The sequence below is a fragment of the Taudactylus pleione genome, unplaced genomic scaffold (assembly GCF_031769625.1).
Source record: "Taudactylus pleione unplaced genomic scaffold, aTauple2 ptg000264l, whole genome shotgun sequence".
Taxonomy (NCBI): Eukaryota; Metazoa; Chordata; class Amphibia; order Anura; family Myobatrachidae; genus Taudactylus; species Taudactylus pleione.
The window spans coordinates 2,656,560-2,683,947 of record NW_028284666.1 but is presented as its reverse complement, the minus strand read 5'-3'; the positions used below and the strand labels follow the sequence as shown (position 1 = coordinate 2,683,947).

At 42.3% G+C, this 27,388-nt stretch overlaps 1 protein-coding gene across 1 annotated transcript in view; it reads left to right on the top strand.

Annotated features, from left to right (window-relative positions):
• Nucleotides 1–2,977: 2,977 nt before the first annotated feature.
• Nucleotides 2,978–27,388, top strand: part of PLEKHN1 (pleckstrin homology domain containing N1) — a gene marked incomplete at its 5' end in the record, with an annotated part of 39,021 nt that continues 14,610 nt past the window's right edge. Inside the window, 5 exons of the mRNA XM_088481101.1 lie at nucleotides 2,978–3,077; nucleotides 19,076–19,219; nucleotides 21,470–21,550; nucleotides 22,839–22,932; nucleotides 23,479–23,603. Coding sequence (XP_088337227.1) covers nucleotides 2,978–3,077; nucleotides 19,076–19,219; nucleotides 21,470–21,550; nucleotides 22,839–22,932; nucleotides 23,479–23,603 — 544 coding nt within the window. The remainder of the gene's footprint in view (nucleotides 3,078–19,075; nucleotides 19,220–21,469; nucleotides 21,551–22,838; nucleotides 22,933–23,478; nucleotides 23,604–27,388) is intronic.

Sequence of the window (27,388 nt, the reverse complement as noted above, 5' to 3'; positions counted from 1 at the left end):
GCACACAGCGTATGTCCAGGACAGGCCAGTCCCTACAGCTTGAAAGTATAATTATGTCATAATGGTGGTAATTTATAACAAGAAGTTTAACACTCAGGTTAATTTGATACTGTTTAAAAAGATTTCCAAACCTTTAGTAAAAACAAAAAAACATAATACATTTACCACGCCAACAGTGTCTAATTAGATTTCAAGCAGTTTGAATAGAGGGACAATTAAACCCCAGGAGGCATTCCCATCCCCCATCAGTATGTTAATGTGGACAAAAATTGCTGGTCTTAATTGTATTACAGTAACAGTATTATGCATTGAAATCCCAATGCATGTTTGAATCTTGAGATATGTACAGACAGAAAGTCATTTTCCTGAGTGTCAGTCCTTAGTCACAGACCCACTTAGCAGCTTTGGAGAGCAGACATGTGACCATGCCACTGCTTCAAGTGCACCACTATAGTTACTTGCTTCACAATTTGCAGACTGGTCAATAGTTTGCTGGAATTAAAATACTTTTTACGGTTTTATCTGAATTGGGGGAATATTTAAGTTTGAGACGCTGTAACTCATGATCTGGACATAGGTTAAATACTCACATTTTTGTACATGTTATTGATGATTCATTTTATATGGACAAAACTCCTGATTGAATTATCTGTATCAGTTCTGCCTAGGGCTTCTCCACAATTCTACAACAATTTGGAATATTTCTTTTATTTCCACTTTTCCTGCTACAGTACTTATCTCAGCTTGTACTGTCCAATAGTAGTTGCTTTTAAAATTCTTTTTGCAAAACATCTGAGGTTCCCGCATGATACTTAATATCTTGAAGTGGTATTAAGCATGGGTCTGAAATTGTGATGAACTAGCAATGCCTGACTTGCCTTGGCAGGCAGAGGCGGAGAGTTGTTGGCATGTCTACTCTTCATGTTTAGATCTAAAACTACCCCTACTATTGATAGGTGTAATGGAGCTGCCCATTGGGAATTGTCAGCTCTTTGTACTTCAGGACCTCAGGGTTACAGTACACAATCTTATCTGTCCTTACTCACTCTCACCTGCCTGGTTAAACCTTAAATACTTTGTGTTTAACTGTGATGTTTGTTTAATATGGCTTCATATAGATATTTATGCTCTGCAGGCTATAGCTGTACAATTTCCAGATGAAACTAATGCTGGGTACACTCCTGACTGACCCAGCAGCCGTCCGACCGAGTTAGCGATTTGGTAAGCATACACACTTACCAATCGGCCGCTCGATATGTCTGTTCAAACATGACCGCATTCAAATTTGCGTCGTTCAGATATATATCGTGTGCCAACAGATGTACTATACGGTATATTGTTCGTCACCTGTACGAACGATATATCGTACAGTGTGTACCCAGCATTTAATTCAGATCATGTGTAAGCATGCATCCATAAAGTGTGTCATTTATGCTTCATATCAGGGTGTGTTGAACCCTTAACCTTCAGTAGAATACATTGACATATAGGGGATGATTTATTAACATATAACTTTGACCTTCCCTTATAGGTTCTGTGTTCACTTCCAGTGAGGTTACAAAAAGAAAATAGTTTCTACTAAATTAACCATTCACTAAATCTGAGCCAAGCGCTAATTTGCATAGAAACAGGAGGAATAAAACAGAGATGGTCCATATTTCATTACCTGCTGTTAGTATTGTCCTCTTCTCTGTACAGTGAAAATTTGAATCCACCATAAGGGGCATTTTTATCACAATACACCTTTTTACTGCGGATGTGGCCTATAATTTTTACGCATCTTCGCAAAGCCTTGAAGAATGTCTTCGCGCAAATTTCATACATTCCTCTTGCCAGGATATATATAGATATTCATATCTCTCTCTCTCTCTCTCTCTCTCTCTCTCTCTCTCTCTCTCTCTCTCTCTCTCTCTCTCTCTCTCTCTCTCTCTCTCTCTCTCTCTCTCTCTCTCCTCTCTCTCTCCTCTCTCTCCTCTCTCTCTCTCCTCTCTCTCTCTCTCCCTCTCTCTCTCTCTCTTTTGCAATTTAGGCAACCCGTAGGCTTCTATAAAGCTGCGTACACATGGTGCGATATCTATGAAGGGTATCGTTCATTTTTATGCAGTGAACAACAAACAATGTGCGTTCCTGCATTAACGAGATCTATGTTCGTCCATACATGTAGATCAACTTTGGCTGTTCAGAGATGTGGCAGGATGACTTCATTGAAATATATCTTTGATAGATATCTTTCAAGTCGTTGGTGGTACAGATCTTACTGTGTGTATGCAGCTTTAGACAACGCCATCTGGAGATGGCATTATCCTTCCGATGCCAGGCTTCAGAATGCTTCATATCGTGGTGCTTGGTAAATCTGACCGCTTTGCAGCCCCCATAGAAACGTATGGGGGCTGCATCCACTGTCATAAATGGAGGGACTGCAGCTTAAATCTCCGATAGTCCTCCTTCATTACATTTGGCGGATCTTTTTATATTTGCGGGTATCCCGCAAATATTATTTGTTAAATTGGCCCTAAATGAGACACTGAGACAAAGCGGGGAATGTATCAAACCTTCTACAGCATGGTGAAGTTCCCCATAGCAACCAATCAGCTTTAACCATTTTATAGAATGTACGTGATAAATGCTAACTAGAAGCTGATTGTAAAAGTGGGAAGCTCCCCATAGCAACCATTCTTTAAAAGGTTTTGTTCATGTTGTGGATCGCACATGTTGTAAATCCACGCTGACTTGCCAGAATCTGTAACGATAAATGGTTATTAAAATGTTAAATGGGAAGAAAGCTGAGCAGCGATAACTAACATTATTCTGACATAACCTAAAGATGTCCTGTCCACATGGGATCATGACAGACAAGAGTACAGCTCATGCAGCGGTGAGCCACCAGTGTCAGTCTAATATTTCATATCAACTATTAGAAGTGTCTAATGGTTAAAATAAACCATACTGCTATTTCAACACCACCTTCTCTCCACAGGCAGGACAGCAGAACTAAGTGGACATATTTGTTTGGGAATGAAAGTGGGGTTGGGAGAGTGACTAACTCGGACAACATTCTGCACTACATCCCTGGGAAGGTAAGCACATTTCATTGTAATACAAAAGTCCCTGCTTTGTGTATGATCAGTGACTGCTGATGCACTGGGTGCAGGACCGTCTGAGAAGGAAGGGTTAACTCTGTTTCTGGGTCTCTGTCTTATCAAGCACATCTGCTGTGTACATACCTCTGTCTGCTTGGAATTTGGGATAGGCTTCCAGTCTATTCCTCACTCTCTAGTAATCCCATGGGAAACACACTGTACATGATCATTTGCTAATCAGAACATTGAGCTTCATAAAGGACCCACACTGTTAATGCAGTAGCAAAGTCTTAGTACATACTGTCTGTCTGCCGAGGCTGGGAATCATGTCTCTTCAGCCCTCATGCCACTACCCAGTCCCACTACTAGGAAGATAGCTGGATAGTGACTGATTGCGTCTATGCTTTGTAAATACTATCTTATTATTTTATTAAAACCACCATGACGCCGGTTTCATCCTATTGTTGATTTCCCCTGATTAGATAGTTTTGCTGTCAGTGCGTGGCGAGAGCCATGCATCATTAACTTTCACGTTTCGTAAACACATGAAGAAGTAAATGTTGTGAAAGAAGAGGGGGGCAATCAATAACCTTATAGGAGGTGCTACTTTGTCTGTAGAACTACGTTCAGTGGAAATTTGCAGGTCAGGGGAGGATACATGTGGGTAAATGCACGCCGAAATTAAATCTTATATATGTATACTTTTTAGGACATGTGTTTGGTTTTACAGACACTAACCACATCATTTGTTGAGCTGCAGTGCAGAACAACTAAGCTGGGGAAAAACTGGTAACCATAAGGTAACTGAGGGCCTGAGTGAGAGATTTAAGCAATGCTGATATGTATGGAGATTGAGCGATTTTTAGTCATCGTGCGTGAAAGCTACACTGCGTCCGCGCTATGATTAGTTTGCGATTGCGCTCGCACAGAGGATTCACTAGCAAAGTGAGTGATGGGTAGTCAGTGTTTGGGGGAGGTGATGGGGTGGTTGAGGAAATGCAGGCGTTTCGGTACTATTTAGATGCAGTTTCATGGAGGTACATAAATTAGCCAATGTGATCTCCTTCACAGCATGAGAGCTCCCTGGCTCTCTGCAAGTCAGGAGAGACGCAGTGTTTGAGACCGGTCAGACTTGACTCAGAAGCTGCGTTGATTTTTCCGATGTTTACGCTGTTGTACGTCATTGTAGGTCAGACAGATATGAGAAGTAAGCAGTGAGTGTCCCTATGCGCGGGTAAGCTTTCGGAGATATTAGCATATTTTCGCTATAGCGTTCCGTAAGAAGTAGAATCTGCGTTTGCATTAGCGTACATCTCTGAATCAGGCCCTGCAGACAAGAGGAGCTGTAACCTAGGACAGTCCATCACGTTCTTTTTCATTTGTAAGTCAAACTGGAAATTTGCATAGTGGAAAGTAAGCAAATGTAATAAAAAAAATATATATTATTTTATAAATACTTTATTTTATATTTTCAGTTATCCAAATAAAAAGGCGTCTCATTAATAAGGGCGGAATTCAATTGTATTTGCGGCCCGCATCTCCCGTCTAAAGTGACAGGAGATCGCGGGCCGCTATACAATTGTCCAAGATGTTCGCGCTGATTGCGCCCATAGAGGTCAGGTTTAGCCGCGTAAAGCAGCTAAACCCGACCAAAGTGCTGGGCGCTATCGCGAAAAGTGATGTTTGGGTGCCCAAACATGTCACTTTTCGCACATTTCAGCTCTCATCCCCCAGGGGCTGCGAGCTGAAATGTAGCGCTGGCAGCTCAGCGTGCCCGACAGGAGCAAGAATTGAATAGCTCTGTCAGGCGCGATAGCGGCTATAAAGAATTGAATTCCGCCCTAAATGTGGGCTGAAGCCCGGCATGCATGGGTCTGCAGGGAACTCACCCTTCAATCTCATTTAAGTCATTTTGGCTCCAGAACTAAATTTTTTTACATGTAGGACAGAGCTTAAATAACCTCAACATATGCCTATCCGGAATCTGGCAAATATTGCCCCCAATTCTGCTTACCTCCTTCCGTCAGAAGGTGCTACATTTACACCCAATAGGTGGAGTCTTTTTTATTTAAAATGTACGCGCACTGCATAAAATGGCGGACTGTATTGTAAACACTATGAACTGTGAAGCATATTTGTACACATTCCATCTGCCCTAATGACCCTTAATGCCTGTCTATTTATTTTTATAATATACGGTTTGTGGAATAAACCCGATGGCACAAAAGGCAATTGAGATAATGGAATCCAGCACCTGTCTGGTTTCATTGTATGACTCACTCTGTCTGTGCTGTCATTTCATTGCAGTCTATCAGAGTACTGCAGGCACTTTTATGTAACTCTGCTGACCTGACTGTCTGCGAGCCAGACTTTCTTTTTGGAGGCGCATTGTCTCAGTGTTGGTAAACACCTCCATGCATATAGCAGATCTGGTAAAAGACCACATTGGCATACCTGTATGTGGGGTATTTTCAAATGAATAAACCCAAAAATGTAATTCTAAAATAATACCTATATGAGATGGACCTTTAATAGACTTTTTTTTTTTTTTTATAATACAAAGACAGTTGATAAAGGTGGTCTAAGTTACCTATGTAGAAGTAATAGGTATCTGAATGTGTAAAATATATTCTGTCTAGGTGGTATATTTGCTAAAGTGCGTATTTTTAGAAGTGCAGTTGTTGCCCATAGCAACCAATCAGATTCTAATTAACATTTATCTAGCACCTTCTAGGAGATAATAGCTACAATCTGATTGGTTGCTATGGGTAACAACTGCACTTCTAAAAACCCGCACTTTAGTAAATAGACCAGTTGGTCTGATTTGTGAAATGTCAGCAGAGCAGCGTTTGGGAGCTTAATTTGTTGTATAGTTTATAGCTGAAGGGTTACACAAAATCCTGTTTACCTGAGCCTGCGTCTCGCAGACATCCATGAATGAAAGCCAACATCTTTGCAATATGGATCCAAAAGCTGAATATACACAGCACTTTGTAAATGTCCAGCTGTTGAACTCAGAATACACATCATAATAAAAGGGGTTCATTCAATGTTTGTGGTGAAGAGAGCATGGTGCTCATATTCAATGCTGTACAACCCTTAATGGCAAGAAAATACCTCAAGCTGCGGTCCAGTGGGTGATCAGCTTTCAGTGTGAGAGCTGTCTGTACACTCTGATCCCCATCACACAAAGGAGAATTGGACAGCCGCTGTGGTTTGGTGACAGCTGTCCAATCAGCATTATCGGCACTGTAGGGGGCGCTGTATTAATTTAAAGGGGATGGCGATGTGCTGTAGAGTGCCTCTGGAACAGTTGTGAATGAGCTCTGCGCCGATGTACATTTCGCTCATGTTTTCTGGTATCCAAATGGTGCGCAGGAAAGCTAGCAAAGATTTCTTACCGTAGTGTACACACCTGGTGATGTCTGTTGGCACATTACATAGAATTGAATCCCCTCCCCACTAAAGTGTACAAAGTATTGACTGGAGAAGGGATCATTACTTGGAGTGAATTGAGGGGGTGAATATTTTGATGGCATAGTTCGTCAAGCAAGCTGCACCTTTGTGATACTAAATGTACCATTCATACATCCAGGCGCTTTGGATCTAAGCAATTTCCATCCATATACTTAGTTACCCTATAATTGCCATAAGTAATTTGGCTCTTACATTTTTTAGTTTTTATTAATTACGCTTGCTGCTTAGTAATTCAGCCCTTCACCAAAATATGTAGGTATGTCTGTGGACAGAGATTATCTTGGCACGTTCCTCCAGTCACGGAACCAGATGGGCGAGTTGATCATTAATGGAAGGCACGCCTATCCTCCTTAAAATTAAACGCCAATTATCCAGATACTTTAATGAGCAGCCAGAAACAGGATGATGATGCTGCTACCCTTCAGCATATTTCTTTCAATGAAACACGGTTCCAGGAGGATAAGGTGTTAATATTATTCTTATTGCATCTGACATCATAACAGTTGTGTATTATGCGGGCGATTTGCTTAGTCATATTTCTGTCATACAAAGGCGTGGTATGAGAACGTACCTGTGTGTCTGCTGGGGTCACTCACCTCTGCTCTACGGATCTGATTCATTGCTCTGGAAAGATCCTGTTTCTAAATTGTCTCTCAGAGGCTCTCTGTGTGATCAAATGTTCCCTGAAATTTAATCATAGGTTCATTGAAGACGAAAAAAAAAAATAGTGTAACAAAAGTATGTTACAACGCTCTTTTCCAATAACTTAGATCCTGGAAAAGGGGAGCATACTAGTTCATTCGCAATAATGCAGCGGCCTTATTTAAGAAAAATGTATGTTTGCATATGGGACGCTTGTGTTGTAAAACAATGTCCTGACTTATATTTCATGTAAATTATTCTTTACTGATTCACAGAAGATTGATGTGTGTGTTTCCCCATGTCACACACTCCAGCTGTGGAGCAGCAAACAGCAGTGTGACTCCAGCAGCCGCCCGATCAGCCAGGGTGTCACACTAATCTGTTTTATTTGAAGTCATGGGTGAGCGGTGGTGAGAGCTGACTTTGCAGCACCTTTTTGTTTTCCCACCGCCTTTGTATCTCTCTCTGTGGCTCCAATGAGGCTGGGATAAATGTGTTAGGAGGCCAATTTCCTTCTGCTTGTAACCTTCTTTTTTTAAAGAGCGAGGTAAAGGTGTTGCACAGGATCTGTGTTATTCTGCATAATTGGCAGTCAGGACAGAATAGGACCATCCTGCTTCATGGATCTGAAGTAAAGCGGAGGGGGGTGGTGTTAATTCTACGCATATGAGACACAAATGGAGCCTCTAGACTGGGCCCCTAAATAGAGCCTATAACAATAGTGAGCTGTAATCCGTTCCCAGGATATTCTGACACGCACAGCACTGTTTTCTGTCCCAGATAGAAGCTGAACTATTTAAAGTAGGTTATTTTGTAATGTGTGTAAATGTATGCCCAGTAGCCCCTACAATATGTCCATTTATATCAAGCTCCACCTTATATGTGTAAATAATGATTTAATTACCCCATATATCTTTAAACTATACAAATGCTCCTTCTATTCTTCAGAAATTAGTAATTTTAACAATACATGAAACTTTACTTAGAGTTACATTTTACAGGCCAAGCTGCCCCTTGAGGTAAATGTTCCACTTGTTGTAAAACCCAGGTCTATATAGAGGAAGTCATTTTGTGGTCTGAGGCACAAAATACCTCTGTGATGACAGCATAGGCATCGAAACAGAGGGGAAAGGGGGTGATTCGAACCCCCCAACATTTGAGGCCTCAGTGGAGCGGCATTAATGAAGTATAGCATTAGCCGCACAGCCCCTGCACTGCACGGAGTAGGGGGAAGTGTAATGTGCGGTCTTTAAGTTAAAAGACTGCACATTACACCTCATCCTGCAATCAGTGCAGGGGCTGTGCAGCCTATTGCTATAACGCACAGTCCCTGCCTCCTGCTCCCTGGTGGTCCCACCTTCCCCTTCCTCTGTGGTGCCTGCCTCCTCCTCCCCCGTGCTACCAACCTGCCTCCACCCAGCAACAGGTAAGTTGGATGGAGAGGGAGACTAGGGCACCAATATTGCATTATATCTTGCCCTTCCATATAAAATCGTACTGACGCCTCTGGATGTCAGTAGGTCAAAGTGGATCCGTAGACTGCAGTGTCTTAAAGTTTTTGATTCCACAAAGAGCAAACTATGTAGTTTACAGTTAAAACTAAACATCACCAGCTTCAGCACCTGCATATTATTAAAAACAGACAGTACGTGTAAGGACTAGTACATTGACTGGTGCACATAAATGAGAAGCAGTCTTTTAGTAGAGAACTGGAGGCCTAATCCAAACGCCGGAATGGGCAGTGTTGGGATATATTATGGGGACAACTAGAGTTTCTAAGGGCTGTATAAAACTATTGTTGAAATGGAAACAATTTGAGTATAAGAAGGCGCTGGATATATCATAAAATGTGTATCTACTTAATGGTACAGAAAAAGACAGGAAGAGTATAACAAGAACCAAACTTAACAGTTCGTTACTCAGTCCATATCCTTCATGTCTGATCAAAATCTTCTGGATATCTCAGTGTCACATATTATCCGGGAACCCAAAAAAACATACAAAAAGAAACTTTTAGGTGTAGTCCTGAAAAGAACAACTTCCACACAGCAGGAATATTTAGGATGGCAGTCTCTGGTATGAATACTACAGAGCTATGTACTCCAACTTACATATCTGCAAGTGGGGGAATTCCTATCTGGGTATCATCACGTCCAACAACCACACCGCTTCTTAAAACAATAATAGAGAAACCTTTGGGTGCGTACCCTACTTACGGGCAGGAGACGAATGTTAATGCTTATCAAGTTAACCTGGAGCCTAGAACTGTTCAGGCTCCAGGTTTACTCCTTGTATCCTGAGATCGTGTCCTCTGTGACTCTCATTGCTACTTTGTGGATTTCTCGCTATTTACCATCCACTGCTGTGTATCATCATCTGACAGCACCACAGCTTCCATGCTGCATACAGACCTGCTTCAACCACTTAATTCAGCCAGTTATTCTTACACTGCTAAGAAACTGGAAGAAACAATAAAAAAAAAAACCTTGATGAGCATTAACATTCGTCTCCTGCCCGTAAGTAGGGTACGCATCCAAAGATTTCTCTATTATTGTTTTAAGAAGTCGTGTGGTTTTTGGACGTAAAGATACCCAGATAGGAGTTCCCCCACTTGCAGATATGTCAGTTGAGGTACGTAGCTCTGTAGTGATCATACCAGAGACTGCCGTCCTAAATATTCCTGCTGTGTGGAAATTGTTCTTTTCAGGACTACACCTAAAAGTTTATTTTTGTATGGTTTTTTTTGGGTTCCCGGATAACATGTGACAACACTGAGATATCCAGAAGATTTTGATCAGACATGAAGGATATGGACTGAGTAACGAACTGTTAAGTTTGGTTCTTGCTATACTCTTCCTGTCTTTTTCTGTACCATTAAGTAGATACACATTTTATGTTATATCCAGTGCCGCCTTATACTCAGATTGTTTCCATTTCTGCATTATTTTCTGAGTAGGGCGATACTCTTTTTTTTCTGAGAAATAGAAAGGCTGCAGGTGTTGCGCACTCTCTCCTCACACATATTGTTTGATTCTTTGTATAAAACTATTTGTTGATTATCTCGGCTGTAGGTAAAAAATGTATCCTCCAACAATGAATTCATCCTACCCCTCCTTTATTAGCTATGTTCAAAGAGAAATGATTCTATATTTTCAAAATGGATTGGGTTGACTCCTCCCTTTACAAGGAAAAGAAAACCAGAGCGGTTCTTCTCAATCTGGGAAAGCTTTATTGATACTTTAAATACTGAGATTAAAAGACAAATACAACAATGTTTCAAATCAACACAATGGTATGAAACTAGGATGATTCTAGAGCAGGGATGGGGAACCTCAGGCCCGGGGGCCGTATAAGGCCTACGGAATCGTTTGGTCTGGCCCTCTGAGCTTTTTTCTGCTAGCCGGCTGCCTAGAATGGCACCCTGCAGCTAGAATCTATGCAGCAGTGCCGCCTGGAGCATCCTTAGGACACTTCAGACGGTCACACCGCTGCCCTTCTAGCTACCCGGAGCATCCTCAAGATGCTCCAGTCGTTGCTAGAATCACCGGAAATTATGGCCCCGTCACTGTGTGACTCACACGGAGGGGCGTGGCCTGCGCCAGACCCGCGAATAATGTTATATATATCAAAATGGCCATCGGCAGAAAAAAGGTTCCCACCCCTGTTCTACAGGATCCCCAAATTACCTACACTTTGGACCTGGGTGCGCATGGCTCATATCCCCTTCCCATCTTACTTCCCCCACCATTTTTTTTTTTTTCCATTTCCTCTTTCTCTTTTCTCTCTCCCCTTTACCCATTTTCTATCTTTCCTTCATTATTGTTGTTGAAGTCACTACAATATGTTCTTTGTTATTTTTATACTGGTTGGGAAAAAACTGCTTATTACAATAACACAAGTTGAACATATTACAAGCTTTTTGTTCACTTCATTGTTGCCTTGATATTGTGAATATAATATACTTTTGTGGTATATGTATTGGAACATTATATTCTGTCTGTTGACTTCAAAAATAAAATTTTTGAAAAAAAGGTTTCACAAGCCGTGATGAAAGTTTGTAAATGGGATGTCATGGTATGCTTTCAGTTTACTTGTACAATCACTTTAGGGCTTTAATTTGTTACTGGGGTGTTTTTACTTGGTGGCTTCTGTAAAAATTGTCTTGTCCTTGAGATGCCCTCTAGGAGCAGCCATCTGCAACACTCTGTTGCTTTAATTGGCTTGGGCCTATTGTCCATCTTATTATTTCACTGGGGCCACATTCTAACATAAAAAGTAAGAGTCAGGAATAGCCTCTTCTCCTGCTGGGCAGGATCAGTGTACCGGACAGAACTGCTGTGTGAATGTAGGATGGATTCCATGGATAGGGTATTTTATGTGGAACAAGTATTTGTTCTTCCCAGGAATCTTGGTATTTTTGCTATAGAATTTAAAGCTGCAATTTTTTTTAAGGCAAAACTGAATCTGATTAGAAAATAACACTGAAAGCTGGCTATTGTCTTAAAAATAATTGGTGCTTTAAATCTTGCTTCAATAATCGTTCTTCATAACATTTCCCCATTGTGCTCTGCTCACACCTAGGGATTGCATACCTCCCAACCATCTCGATTTCAACGTGACAGACCTGCTTTTCGGGCACTTTCCCACTCGCGGGCCACAGTTTCCCGTTGGGGATTGGGAGGTTGGGGACACTCTTGTCATTGCGGTGCCAGGGAAGGTGAATGGATGCATTGTGCATGCACGTAAAATCCATTTAGTACTGGTAGGAGGCAAGGGGTAGCCCAGCAGCTGCCGGAGTACTGGGCTTGCCCCCAGCATGACGAGACATGGAAGGCGTGATACGTGGTCACGCACCAAAAGTGCCATGCTACAAGAGGCGTGGCCTAGCAGCAATGAGGCCACACCCTTTTTTTCACTGAGGTGCGCGCTAGCCGTGATGCAGTCCTGATCTACAATTTATGAATGTTGGGAGGTAATGCAGTCCGGGCAGATTTTAAAGATGCTGAGAGATTTAGGGGTCTATTACCAAGCAGTGTTAGGAGACAGAGTGAAAAGCGATAAGTCTGTGATAAGGTGCCAGCCAATCAGCTCCCAACTGTCATCTCACAGGCTGTGTTTGAAAAATGACAGTTGGGACCTGATTGACTGGCACTGTCTTATCACTTTTCACTCTGTCTCCTAACACTGCTTAGTAACTAGACCCCTTATGGGGGGGCATCCACTAGACGATTTTATCCCTGTCCAACGATTTTGCCTTGAAGTTTCCCTTGAAATATGATCTTCCACTCTGAACAATTTGCAAAAGATCTAACAATAATAAACTATGTTGTTTTAATCTGTGATTGAGAGCTCTCAGCTATAGTGGGCAGACAGTGGTTCATCGTTTGATCGTTCAGCGTGAACGATGTGTAAACGATTTGTAAGCAATCAAGTGAAATTGACCTGCATGTTCAGTCGATGGAGGAGACGATCAAACGACCAGCGGGAGCGCGCATTGTACATCGTTAGAAACAATCACTGCACGATTTGCAAACAATGTTTGAACGATTACCGAATGATTATCGAACGATTTTATCATTATCGTGCAATCGTTCAACTTTATCGTCTAGTGGATACCCCCCTTTAGACTAGAGAGGAGTGTGTCTAAACTCAGTTGAAAATAGCATTGCAAGCATGAAGTTGTCCAGTGTTTTTGGGATACATGCAAAAGCAGGCTGGATTTATCCTGCGTGCAGAAAAAATAAATATTTGCACCCTTGCATTGCATTATGGTTTGTCCAGAGTTTCCTGTTTTTTTTTTTTGTCTTGCTCCCAACTCGCTATCAGCTTTGTAAGTACTTTTGGACGTCTAGTAAATGTCTGCCACTTAAAAATAGGATGAGTGGTTTGTTATGGACTTTTTTCTTCTATTACATTCTAAATTATTAACAACACTTTTAAACTTTTAGCATGATTTACTAATTTGTCATGTGCTCTAAGTACAATAGATTGTATTGGTAAACATTCATGGAAAACATAAAACAATGCATCACCGAAACACGTGTAACGCCTTTTTGTGCTGCTCATCTGCGTAAGGTGCAGGGTTTTAGGAAAATTACTTTTAAATGCAGCCGCAGTGCTGTACAAGGTAAGCCGTAGATACAGGCCATTAACATTTGCATATTCCTAAATACACAGGAGTGACAACCCTGCCAAAAGAGGTTACAATCTACAGAATTGCAATATTTCCCTAGGTGATGATGGGTGCATATAAAAATCTAACTGTTTTGCCAGATTATGACTATCCACACTGTGGGAACGCCCTCTCTCTCTTTTTTTTTTTTTTTTTGTTCTATGATTCCGTTCCATAGTCTGTGTATCCAAGGTTTTCCGATAATCCTGTTTAGTCATCCTAGTGGAGCAGCAGTTTGTCATTCTGTACAGTGGAGTTTTGCCCATTCCCTGCAAAGGACATTCCTTGGTGGGATGGGTTGTCCTTCTCTCTAGATCAACATTCCAATGCACAGTTAATCCAGTAGCTATTGCAAGGCATTGACTGGAGATTGGGAACCCTGACAATAGCAGACACCCATGTATCCAGTAACTATGACACTTGTGTAATTGTGGATTGCTCTTGCAGGGTGTGTAAAAATCACCCAATTACAAATTCCACAAACTAACCGCTATTGACAATTATGTTTTTGGTCTGTAGTCCAGAGCTTTGCATATGCAGTCCTCACTGATCTTCCAGTGTAGACTCTTGCCATATGTAAGCTAGTCTCATAAATGATACAGATGTGTCCTCATATTGTGGCTTCACTCGCTCCAAATAGTCCCTCGTCCACGCAGAGAGTTTTGCTCGCTCAAAATGTGCATCTTATTCATATAAAATACCTGGAAGTGACAAAACTACTTTGCTAGATTACACAACCTGAGTCTGACTCTGACTCTGACTCTGTATACGAAGTACATAGGCAGCATCCGCAACTTTTTCTCACGCCAGGTTCCATTGTGCTTCATCTGCGACTGTAAGCCGTATTCAATTTGGAGCAAAAAGCCATCTTCGCCGGTGCAAAAACGCAATGCAATGTAGTAGGCGAAAAAGTTTCGCCTATGAATACCCAGTCGAAAAAAGTACAGAATTGGAGTTTTGGGGTGCAGAGGTGCGGAAACCACTGTGCACCCTTTGTACGGGAAGCAATCGGGAAGCCGACTGCCTAAATACCGGCAGCCGGCTTCCCGACTGTCTTATCCCGGCATGGGTGAAATGCCGGGCGTCTAGATGTAGACGCCCGCATTTCCCCGAGGCCGGGAGACCGGCGCCCGGCATCACAATCGTAGTGATGCCAGGTGCCGCGAGTGGACAGCCGCGCGCGGGGGTGGGGGGGGGGGAGGGGTGGGTGTGTTAGGTTTAGGGCTCCCAGGGGGGACTTAGGGTTAGGCATCCTCCCCTGGGAGGGTTAGGGTTAGGCTAGGGGGAAGGAGGGTTAGGCACCCCTGGGGGGAACTTAGGCACCCCCCGGGGGACTTAGGTTTAGGCAGCGGGGAAGGGGGTGGTTAGGGTTAGGCATTTGGGGGGGAAGTTAGGGTTAGGCACCCCTAAGGAGGGTTAGAGTTAGGGAGGTTAGGTTAGTACATACTTACCTTTCCACGATCGGGATTTCCAGCGCTGTCGGGCTTCCGCTGCTTCGCACTCTGCTCCTGTCGGGCTGCCGCTGATGGGAATCGAACCACTGGCCATGGGGCCGGCGGTATATCATACCCATTCCCTTTGTACACCCCCCCTTAATGCTAACTGCGTCCAAAAACTCTTAAAAAAAACCACACAGGTCACCCCAAAAAAAGCACTTTGAAAATGTGGGCGAAAAAGTTCAAAGTGTGGGGTAGAAATTCAAAAACTAGCGAAATAGCCTTTGGGGGGTTCTGCAAGTATGGGGGAGGTGTTTTGTGGATTACAGATGTTTTGCTGAAGGTGCGTTTTTTTTTTTTTTGCGCATTTTAATGCTTGACTTTAGCGATTTTTTTTTTTTTTTTTTTTTTTTTTTTCTTTTAAATATGCTTGCACCCATTTTCATGTACCCCAAATTTGATGGGAATACTTATTTTTCCAAAAAAACTGTGCAAAATGCTATTCTCCACCACTTGCTGAAAGACGCTAAATAGCACCTATTGAGACCATTTGAAGACCCCAAATACCTTTAGCTGGGCTATTCGGGGGTACCCATAGTGAACCCCCATGTCAGAGTATCTTTAGGGGGGTGTCAGGCTGATTTCCCCAAAAAAGACAGGACTTTTCGGCGATTCCGTTTTCGCCTTCCCCCGTTTTCGACGATTTGGAATTGAAAACGGGGATAAGCGGGGGTGAGCGCAATACTTTATCACAGCCAAAACCTCCGATGACTGCGAAAAGTCCGGCAACAGACTTTTCGCTCCAAATTGAATATGGCCCCGTGTATGTATTTAAAACTAATTCCTCTGCGTATAAAGTCATGAAGGCTTGAGGGGGCCACATATTCAACGTTACTGCTTTATACTTTGCTATTATCTAGGTTTTAACTGACCTGTGAGACCATAGCGATCTCTGCCAGTCCTTCCTTCATTACACTTCTCCTCCAGAAAGTGTAGTTTGAAAAGCTGTCACCTAGCTCAGAGAGACAGGGCAGTGAAATATAATGTAAATAAATAAATATAATATTTGTAAAATTAGTGAACTAGGGGCCTGATTCACTACTGTACGCAACTGCGATTACACACGAAATCTGTCAATTGTTTCGCACTGCACATGCGTGCGTATCGCAGTGCGCAAACCGGCTGCTGCGATGGGCACTGGCTATGCAGACCCATCGCAGAGTGATTGACAGGATGAGCCATTTGTGGGTGTTGATGAGGGGGTGGTCGGGGAAACGCAGGCGTGCCAGTGCGCCGCTGCAGGAGCGTGCATAAATTATCCACTCTGTGGCCATACGCAGTGTGAGGTCTCATAGCGTGCGTGGTTGTTGGCAATTTCTGAGTAAGGTCAGGGCTTGTGCAAGTGTGCATGACACTGCGATGGTACTCGATTGTACCGATGGTTTCGATATTCTGCTAAGCATTACCGATGTGTGTAAGGTAATGTGGGCGTCCTTATGTTGTGCTGAGTTTGCATTGCGATCGCAATGGATTTACTTGCTATCGTAGTTGAACTGCATGCGTACGCAATATTGTGATCCATAGTGAGTCAGGCCCTAGCTTACATAATATAATAGAGGCAGTAATAGACATAGGAGGGAACCTCTGAACTGGATAGGGTAATAACAGAAAATTAATTACGGTAACCTGGCGTGTGCAAGGATTATCAGGTTGTGAATAATTCAGTACATGTCTCGATAATCCCCACCCCAACCACTCTGGGTGCTGTTAGTTACTTTGACAGTCTGAATAAATCTGCAGGGAAATAGTGCAAAGGGCAACTTTTAAAGAATCCAACTGTCACTCTGAAGAAGATGCCGGGCACTTATTGGTTACATTGTAGATACTGCCAGATGGAGGGGCCCATTTATCAATGAGTTTTATCATACAAAACGAGTATTAAAACTCGTTGCTTATGATAAGGGTGCTCCCACCAACCAGCTCCTAACTGACATTTGTTTGAAAAATGACAGTTGGGAGCTGATTGGCTGGAGCACCATTTATCATACACAACGAGTTTGTTTGCGTATGCGAAAACTCCATGATAAATGGGCCCCATATTCTCTTATTGGGGGAGATGTACTATGCTCTGGAAAGTGATAAACTACCAGCCACTGGGCTCCTAACTGTCATGTTACAAGCTGTGTTTAAAAAAATGACAGGAGCTGATTGGTTAGTAATTTATCACTCTCCAGTTTATCACTTTCCAGAGCTTAGTACACCTGCCCCATTGTGTTGCATGTATATATGGATGTTATGTATTACTGTATACCCCTTACCTTTAGCGGACCAATATGTTCATTCAATCCCCACTCCTTAACCAGCTCTAAACTGATAATCCTGGAGTCTACCTTTCCTCTATACTATCTCCTTTGACCAGCTGCCTCTGTGCCGTCTCCACATGGAAGTCCTAACGCTACCTGAAGCTCAATATTTCTAAAATAGAGCTTCCTATCCCCCCCTCCCCAGAGTCACCACATCCCTCAGACCTTCCTCACTGTCCCCAACACTATAAGTTCCCCAGTCTCCCAGGCGTCACACTCTGCTTTATTTCTCACATCCATTGTCTATCTCACTCTTGTCACCTCCACCTTCAATCTCTGATCACTACCGCGCCCTCCAGCTTGCTAGACGTCTCCAGTGCTGCTTCCCACTTGTGTCATTCCATACCACTCCCGATCAGACTCTTCCCAACCATGAAATCTAATGCTGGGTACACACTTTGTGATGTGTACCCAGACTGACAGGACCCGGCATACAGCCAAATGCATACACAATTGCCGATGTTGGGTCTGACAGGGGCATCATTAGCGACATCTGCCCTGCAGTAGGACTGACAGGCGATGTCGTTTGCGACCCACTGGAGCGCGCATATCATGGGTACACACTAGATGATGTCCCCAATATTACGCTCCAATCTGCGGGATCGGACGACATATCGTCTTGTGTGTACTCAGCTTAAGTCTCCCTACCCCAACCTATACAACTTACACTGCTACACCCTAACAACTATTCCAATCTGTTTTCCCTCTAGAGTGTGAGCTCTCCCCTGAGCCCTTTGTGTGCATGTATAACCTATAACATGCATAGCCACAATGTAATTATCTGCAATCCAGCTGCCTAGCGTCTGACATTTGGTGTTAGCCCTTTTTGTTTCTTCTCTTTATAGGAAGCCAGTGAGCTGAGCAGTTCTTCCTGAGCACTATTAATATGCAGCCGTTCTGTTTGCTTTCAAACACAGGACATTTGTTTTTCTTGTTAATCTGTTAACATTTTGACAGCGAATCTGCCTGTCATCTGGTGGGGAGAGATGATTAGCGGGAGTTGTGCATAGCAGACATGAGGTGTGGTGTGTGATTAGACTTACTATTGTCTAGCCTGTGAGTTCTGCAGGTAAATTGTTTCCTTAGTGCACCTGCATCAGGCTTGGGCATCCTTCAGCGCTCACTCTGTGTCGGAGTTAAATCTTCCGTGATGAATAGCTGACGTTTGGATAAATAGCCATGGGAGTTGTGGTTCAGCAACTTCTAAAGTAAACCGTAAACGTTGCTTCATTAGGAGCTAAATGTCACAGAGCGGAAGCTATTCTGATATAACCTTCGTGCCTAATGAACCAATCAATACCTTGGTGGGTGCAGATGGAATGTTGGTTACTGTACATCTGCATGTCCAGTTTCCGTGCACACAGATGAGCAGTGTATCGGTTGTTAAATCTTGTTCTAATCCGTCTGCCCTCAGAAATTGATACAGTAGATCCCAAGTGCAGAAAATCAGGTTAGGAAGCCTGTAAGCAGGATCCAATAAATATTGAGCCGTATCCCTGCTTTACCAGGCATGCTTAGTGTGACTATTGATTTGACATGCAATCGAAACCCATTGATTGATGTTGAAACAGTGTACTCCTGTAGGAGACCACCCTTGAGCCATTGCAAAAAAAAGAAAAAAGAAAAAAGGCTTTCCGATTACTGGGCCAGTGTCAAGGAAAGATCTCAGACGGGATCGGCATACTGATCTGAAACTAAACACTGGGTCACTCAAGTTCACTCTGCAGAACACAATCCAACTGACTACAGAAATATCAGTATCCGGATACCTTACAGGATGTAACCCTTTCATTACTACGGTCCTTTCAGCAATGTAGAATAATGGCTGCATTTTTATGCACACTTAACACATTTTAACATTATATTAAAGGTTTATTTGGTTTGTAATAATGTCTCTCTTCACAGGACATCGGCAGTGATGTGCAGAAGGATAATGTGGACCAAAGATTCCTCAGCATCTTCCGTAAGGGAAAGAAGAAAACGATTGTCCGCAATATGGGGCAAATGATTCATTATTCCAAGGTCAAGTTCCGCTTCCAGCAGAGCCAGGTAAATGTAACTGTTGTGAATCCTAGTTCCAGATTTGTATTTTTTTTTGTAGTAACTTGCATCCTCAGTATAATATATAAAACCAGTATGTAAGTCTCAGTCAAACACTATTGATAAAATTAAGAAAATAAAAGTACTGGAGAATGCAAACACTTGAAAACCTGTTTCGTGTTGCGGCATCTGACCTAAAGTCATTGGTTCATTAAATGTTACAGTTACCATACTGTGAGGTAATTTCACTTTATTACAAGGCCGTAAAGTGTAGAAATGTGTGGTATGTGCCTCAGGACAGGTGGTATAGGGACTTTGCTGTGTGGAAAGGGGGGAAAATAGTACCTGAGGTAACAAACTGGTTCTTTGCATATGGTCTTGTCCACTTCTGTATTTTGCTGATTGTTCACCATGCGTATAAGCACCCTTGCTAGAGAAGGGATTAATGGAATTAACTGCTATTTACGTAAACCGTGTGTTATACACCAGGTATATCATTGCTCAGTACAATTCCTGCCCTCCTCACCTGTGCACTCCCTCTAATACTACCTTTGACTCATTTCCGATTACTTACTTATCTGTCTTGGACCTTGAGCTCATGTCTAGTATATTAGACTGTGATTTGCTGGTACAATGTTTTTAACTCTTTGCGTCTTTTTGTTATATAGCCAAACTTCCTTTTTCTTTACCATCATCAGAATATATATGTACATATTGAACATTATATACACTAAATATTTTAAAGCTTGTGACATGCACACAGGGGAGGGAGCCATTTGCAGGGTATTGATAGGCTGGGCTCTCATAAATGTTGATTCTGCCTCCAAAATAGCATATTCAACCATGTGTAGATGATTTGTAAAACACAAGAAGAGAAAGTACAAGTGCACAACTCTAACACCACTAACCATATACAATACATTATGCAACAGAACTCCGCAACACATAGAGGCCTCAGCACAACCACGGCCATGGCTATGGGCCCACCCACCGCGCCCAGGCAACCTCCGAGGGTAGGTCCCTAACCTACTAAGGTTGAAATCCAGAGCACAGGACACCCCCAAACAGGCCCAGCTGAGCCACCCCAGGGCATCACTCTAATGAGAGAAAGTGCAGTGTAAAAAAGTGTAAGTTATATAAGAGCAGCTACTGCTGCATATGTAAAAAGGTGAAAAATAGAGGTTTAAAATTTAATATATATATATTAAAACAAACAATAATGGTGCTAAAAGGAAAATGTGTTTATAATGTGATAGTATATGGTCAGTGTTGTTGGAGTTGTGCACTTGTACTTTCTGCAACAATAGTCTCCACAGGTAGCAATATATATATAAATATTTATTATAATCATGTAGAGGGGCACTCACTATTCCAATACGATTATGCCGGGGTGCCTTCCTTAAAATAATGTAGAGATGCGAAGTCTGTTAAAAAACAGCAACAGGCGGCACTCCATGGACTTTGTAAATAGAGAAAAATGATTTTATTCGCCAACGTTTCAAGACCTGTACGGTCTTGTCATCAGGGTGTGAAAAACCCTGATGACAAGACCGTACAGGTCTTGAAACGTTGGTGAATAAAGTAACCTTTTCTATATGATTTGTAAAACTAAAGCACTATAAACCCCATGTGCATTTTTTTTTTTTTTTCAAGGTAGTTCATAGCCCAGTGGTTCTCAAACTTTTTCGAATCACGGCGCCCTAGAGTATCTGCATTTTTTCCACGGCACCCCTGGGCCAAAAGTTTCGTACTGAGAAATTTAGCAAAAATGAAATGAAGTAAATTGTGCTTCTTTTTGTCCACATATTTTTTGCTTGGCAGCCATTAGCACTGGTTTTACCTATCACACTGACTAAAAATCATTTCATTTGGTACTGGATCACCAACCCGAGGCACCCCTGCAACTTCCCTGAGGCTCCCCATGGTGCCACGCCACCCAGTTTGGGAACAACTGCCATAGCCTATTGACGTATGGTGGCACTTTTTTTTAAGAAAGTATTTTTTGTATTCTTTTGTGCATAGTACTTTGAATTAATATTGTCGATTTGACTTCTTGTTCTTTTTATTTTGTCGTTTCACTCCCAGTGGCTAGTTTTACTATAATCGTGTTGCCTCATTGAAAGTACTTTGTAGCTCAAATATTATCTTTGGTGGCCCTCTAGAATGAGGTGGGCGTTTTAGAGACTGGTCTATCCTGTCTAGTAGGATTTTCCTGCTGACACTGACCATTGTTCTCATTCTATCTTTCCTTCTTTTCAGGATATTAGTGACTGTTATTTGGAACTGTTCCAGTCCTACCTGTACTTCCAGTCCCGAGGTCCCACTGGGCTTACCTATCAGGTACGTGTTCAGGGGACACACACAGTGCTCTCCTAAAGATGAATAAATGCTGTTGTCACATTTCAGGAGCAATAAGATTGGGAAATAAGTTAACATTGCAGAAAGCAAATAAGTTACTTCATGTAATTCCAGACAGACCAACCTTTCCCAAATATCTCTTGACCTTTCCCCCTTGAGGGTCACATCCATTATACATGTTTACATAACACTAATACTCCTTTCATCTGTGTCATGAGAAACTTGGTAACTTCTTCAGGCCTTCTGAAAATGTAAATATATTTATGTTTTTGTCAATGTTTGTGGTATTCTACTGGGTTTGGGCTGTGTAGGGATTTGATTCAGGGCCTGGTTATAGTATATAGCGGTTTATGCTACTTTAGTCACTTAACCTCTTCTGTCCCACATGAGGGTATGGTGAGACTGTGCAATTCACACTATGGAGAGACTGTACCATTTACACTGACCCAAATAACTGGATTGCAATGTGAATTCAGATTATGCCATGTTTGGGTCAACCAATTCACACCATATAGGATCCGATTGGAATGGTGGTGGGCGGCTTCAGCCAACCCAGTTTTCAGTCTTGCTGGAAGGAGATGTTTGCATTTTATATTTTATGGCAGTGGGTGATCTTTATCAAAGCTTTTAAAGAGATAAAGTATCAACCTATCAGCTCCTAACTGTCATTTTTTTAAACACAGACTGTAAAGCTGATTGGTACTTAAATCTCTTGAAGTGTAATGGTTGGTCAGTTGGGCCAGAATCTGCTATGAAACCTGCTGTCGTTATGCGGCATGCCCTAGGCATATTTCCACACAAGCACACACTAGACAGACTCTAGGTTTCACATCCACGGGGGCTTATCACATGTGTTTTATTATCATTATGACTGGAATGAAGCTAGATACCATTGTTTTCCTGTATAACGACTGTTTGTAATGTCAGTGTACCCACTCCTACTTGTATTTAGTGTTGCTGTGGCATTCAGATCTTCACAAATCATCATGTACTACTGTGGGTACATACAATGGGGAAATAATAGTGATGTCTGCGGTACGCGTGTTTTCACTAGCGCTAAATAATGTGTTACAACACCAGCTGAATATCCGGTCTTTAGATTTTGAGCCTAAAACTTTCAGCACTGTGCCACAAACTATGCACTTTACTCAGAATTTGGTCATGTATTTTATTGGCCAATAATAAGCTAGATGGTTTATAGGCTATATTCAGTCTAAACTTCCCTGGGAATTTGTGGTCATGTTCCTTTTTTAATTTCTTTGCTGTTTAGGGATTGGTACCATTAAAGGAGTTGAGTGTTTACAAGCTGGAGCGCTCCAAAGTCCCACCCAAACCAGAACAAGAGCATGCTTTCCGAATAACAGGTAAATATATATGTATAGTGGGAGGTTATTGTGCAGTGTAGGATATAAATAAACTTTTTAAAAAATATTTCCAACTTTTTAATCATAAAAGTTTTGAAAACTAAACCTTTCCCTGACCACCTACTCTCGGCCTTGTGCCGCTTCTGGGCAGCAATGTTCTATGCCTCAGCACTAATGGTTGTATTGCTAGGGCCATTACACAAAAGCAAAGTGTCGTTGAGAGTGGAAGGAGGAGCTGATCTTGTGCATTGGGCCCTCCAATGTAGTGATTGATTTCATCATGGGCCCAAAACCATTTTCTTAGTGAATTAACATTGTTCATAAATAAAATTATAGTTTTCAATTGTCAAATGTAAGTGATTAAAAAATAATTAAAATGATGTAATAGAATTATGTGATTATTAATCATTTTCATGCCTGGCAAGCATTCTGTAAAAACTTTTTTAAAACACTGAAACAACCTTTACTCTGTCAGAGTCTCAATTCATTGCAATGGTACATCATGCCACAAGCCATTCACAGTATTCTCCTCACTTCTATTATTAGGTCCCTTGCTCAATCCTTTAATCGTTTATTGTCCATCTCAACAAGAGTTGCAGAAATGGCTTTACCATTTGGAGAAGCAGATCCAGCTCAACGGTGGAAATTTGGACACCATTCCCGTAGTAGAGGTAAGACCAGGACAAGAAGGGTTAGAAATCGTTCATGAAATAGGTACCAAGTTCTCCTCTACAAGGTTTGGCTAGAATATGAGGTCAATGGCAATCAATGAACTGCTGAAGAATAGATGGATATAGATGGATGGCTTTGTTCCTGTTCAGTGTTGTTCATCAGAGTAGACTAATAAATGAGTTGGTCTTGAATGAGGGCGGAAAACCGTCTCCTTCAGCAAAGACAGCTGATGCCACCTGTTTGGCTGTGCAGCTGTGATCTGCATAGAGGGGGTCACACATAGCTCCAGCTGTCACTGGGCGCAGTAGCCGCCTAAAACCAATTTAATGTCAGTACTTGCTACTGTCTTTCTGTTTGATACAGAAAGTGTTGTTCTCCATTTTTGGGAAGATATGTTCAGTTTTACTCTAAAAACTTGAGGTGGGTTTTGAATAATTTGTTTCAAGACTGCACAAATCTAGGATGACACAATTGGATCTTCTGACAAATTACTTTTGCATATGAGTAGCTTGCATAATACACACTGACTGTTATTTCTATTGTATTTCATCCCACAGCATTGGATTGTATATACAATCAGCTTGTGATAATGCCATATAGGAAGCTTGATGTACGACATCTTAGTAGTTGTTTATTTCGTTAGCCCAGATTCCTCATACAAGTATCTTCAAATGTCAAAAGCCCAAGTGTTTCTCATATAAGTATCTTTACTTAGATGTATGTCACCAGCTCAAGTTTGTTATATACATAGTATATAGCATTTTTTTCTTGCCCAGAAGTCAGGGCTAGATGTATGTAACTAGTCCATGGCTCTCATATACAGGAGTTTGGAATAGGTGTATGTAACTAGTCCTCTGCTCTCATATACAGGAGTTTGGGCTAGGTTGTATGTAACTAGTTCTCTGCTCTCATATACAGGAGTTTGGGCTAGGTTGTATGTAACTAGTACTCTGCTCTCATAAACATGTGTCTGGGCTAAATGTATGTAACTAATCCTCTGCTCTCATATACTGGTGTCTGGGCTAGGTGTATGTAACTAGTCTGCGGCTCTCATACTGGTGTCTGAGCAGAGGATTAGTTACATACATCTAGCCCAGACACCTGTGTGTGAGAGCCATGGACTAATTACATACACCTAGCCCAGACACCTGTGTATATGTAACTAGTCCATGGCTCTCATACACTGGTGCCTGGGCTAGTGGATGTAACTAGTCCACGGTCCTCATACACAGGTGCCTGGGCTAAGTGTATGTAACTAGTCCATGGTCCTAATACACAGGTGTCTGGGATAGGTGTATGTAAGTAGTCAACGGCTATCCTGGGCTAGGTGTATGTTTCTAGTTCACGGCTCTCATACACAGGTGTCTCTGGGCTAGGTGTATGTAACTAGTCCACAGCTCTCATACACAGCTGTCTGGGTTAGCTGTATGTGACTAGTCCATGGCTCTCATACATAGATGTCTGGACTAGGCGTATGTAACTAGTCCATGGCTCTCATACATAGGTGTCTGGGCTAGGCATATGTAACTAGTCACGGATCTCCTGTACAGGTGTCCGGGCTAGGCGTATGTAAGTAGGCTGCAGGTGTCTGGGCTAGGCGTATGTAACTAGTCCACGAATCTCATGCACAGATGTCTGGACTAGGTATATGTAACTAGTCTGCAGCTGTAATACGCAGGTGTCTGGGCTGCAGCTCTCATACACAGGTGTCTGGGCTAGGCGTATGTAACTAGTCTGCAGCTCTCGTACACAGATGTCTGGGCTAGGTGTATATAACTAGTCTGCAGGTCTTGTACACAGGTGTCTGGGCTACGTGCATGTAACTAGTCCACGGCTCTCATACACAGGTGTCTGGGCTAGGCGTATGTAACTAGTCCACGAATCTCATGCACAGATGTCTGGACTAGGTATATGTAACTAGTCTGCAGCTGTAATACGCAGGTGTCTGGGCTGCAGCTCTCATACACAGGTGTCTGGGCTAGGCGTATGTAACTAGTCTGCAGCTCTCGTACACAGGTGTATGGGCTAGGTGTATGTAACTAGTCTGCAGATCTCATACACAGGTGTCTGGGCTAGGTGTATGTAACTAGTCTGCAGCTCTCGTACACAGATGTCTGGGCTAGGTGTATGTAACTAGTCCACAGATCTCATACACAGGTGTCTGGGCTAGGTGTATGTAACTAGTCCACAGATCTCATACACAGGTGTCTGGGCTAGGTGTATGTAACTAGCCCACAGATCTCATACACAGGTGTCTGGGCTAGGTGTATGTAACTAGCCCACAGATCTCGTACACAGGTGTCTGGGCTAGGTGTATGTAACTAGTCCGCAGATCTCGTACACGGGTGTCTGGGCTAGGTGTATGTAACTAGTCCACAGATCTCATACACAGGTGTCTGGGCTAGGTGTATGTAACTAGCCCACAGATCTCGTACACAGGTGTCTGGGCTAGGTGTATGTAACTAGTCTGCAGCTCTCGTACACAGGTGTCTGGGCTAGGTGTATGTAACTAGTCCACAGATCTCATACACAGGTGTCTGGGCTAGGTGTATGTAACTAGCCCACAGATCTCATACACAGGTGTCTGGGCTAGGTGTATGTAACTAGTCTGCAGCTCTTGTACACAGGTGTCTGGGCTAGGTGTATGTAACTAGTCCACAGATCTCATACACAGGTGTCTGGGCTAGGTGTATGTAACTAGCCCACAGATCTCGTACACAGGTGTCTGGGCTAGATGCAAGTAGTTGATTCAGAATCCTGCTTTACAAATTTGTTTGCTAACGCATTGTCAGGTTTTACAATGAGAACCATATTGCCATATAGTAAAAACGATTGTTCTGGAATAATCTCCACGTGTCATGAGTATTCTAAACTGCTTAGATCTGATTGATTGTGTTACACAGACATAACCGTATCAGTACATTACTGGTAAAGCATGACCCGTTCCCCTAGTAAGTATGGCCAGAATGAGGCGCAGACCTCGAGTCCTCTTTCACCTTCCATGCTCTTTTCTTCATTTGCACCTGTGGCTGCTGAAACTCTAGAATTAGCTGCTATGGGAACAGACAGTACTGGACAGCAGCAACAGCTGTGAAAGAGGCCCATCCTGCCCTGCCTGCCTGCCAAGGGAATACCCTGGGTGTTAGCACAGCTGCAAGCAGATGGGGTCATAGTCCTGGATCTGGTCTCCTCTCCAGGGACAACAGTCCCAGGTTGTTGCGTTTTATTTAATTATATATGTATTTTTTAAGATGGTACATAGTTATTCTAGTGCCAGAACAACTCGTTATTTGTATGACTATAGGTCCAGATAAGCCTTGCATTTGAATTGATCACCGATAATGTGCTCTCAATCAGTTGCTGTATTACTGTAATGTTGTGAAAGACAAACTTCTATAATTCAATGCAGAGATAACACAGAAAACTGCGCTTATAGCAACACTTTAAATTGAAGTGATCAGCTTAGTTATTTATTACATATGAATTTATTTGGGCATTAAAGACATCATGTTTCTGGGGATTAAAGGTAAAGATCCTTTGGTAAATCATTTGATTGTATACCGTGCCAGCATGTTGCCTGGGGTCCTTATTGTAGTAACATGTTTTGTTTTCAGTTTGCATCATGCTTACAGTGTACATAGATCTCCAGATAAAGATTGTTTTTTTTTGTTTTTTTCCTCTGTGTTTCATTGTAATCCTAGAAACCCCTTATCTAATAGCCAGAGGCACATCAGTCAAGAACACTAACACGGGCTGATCTGAACGTGGCACCAGTAGCGTTATT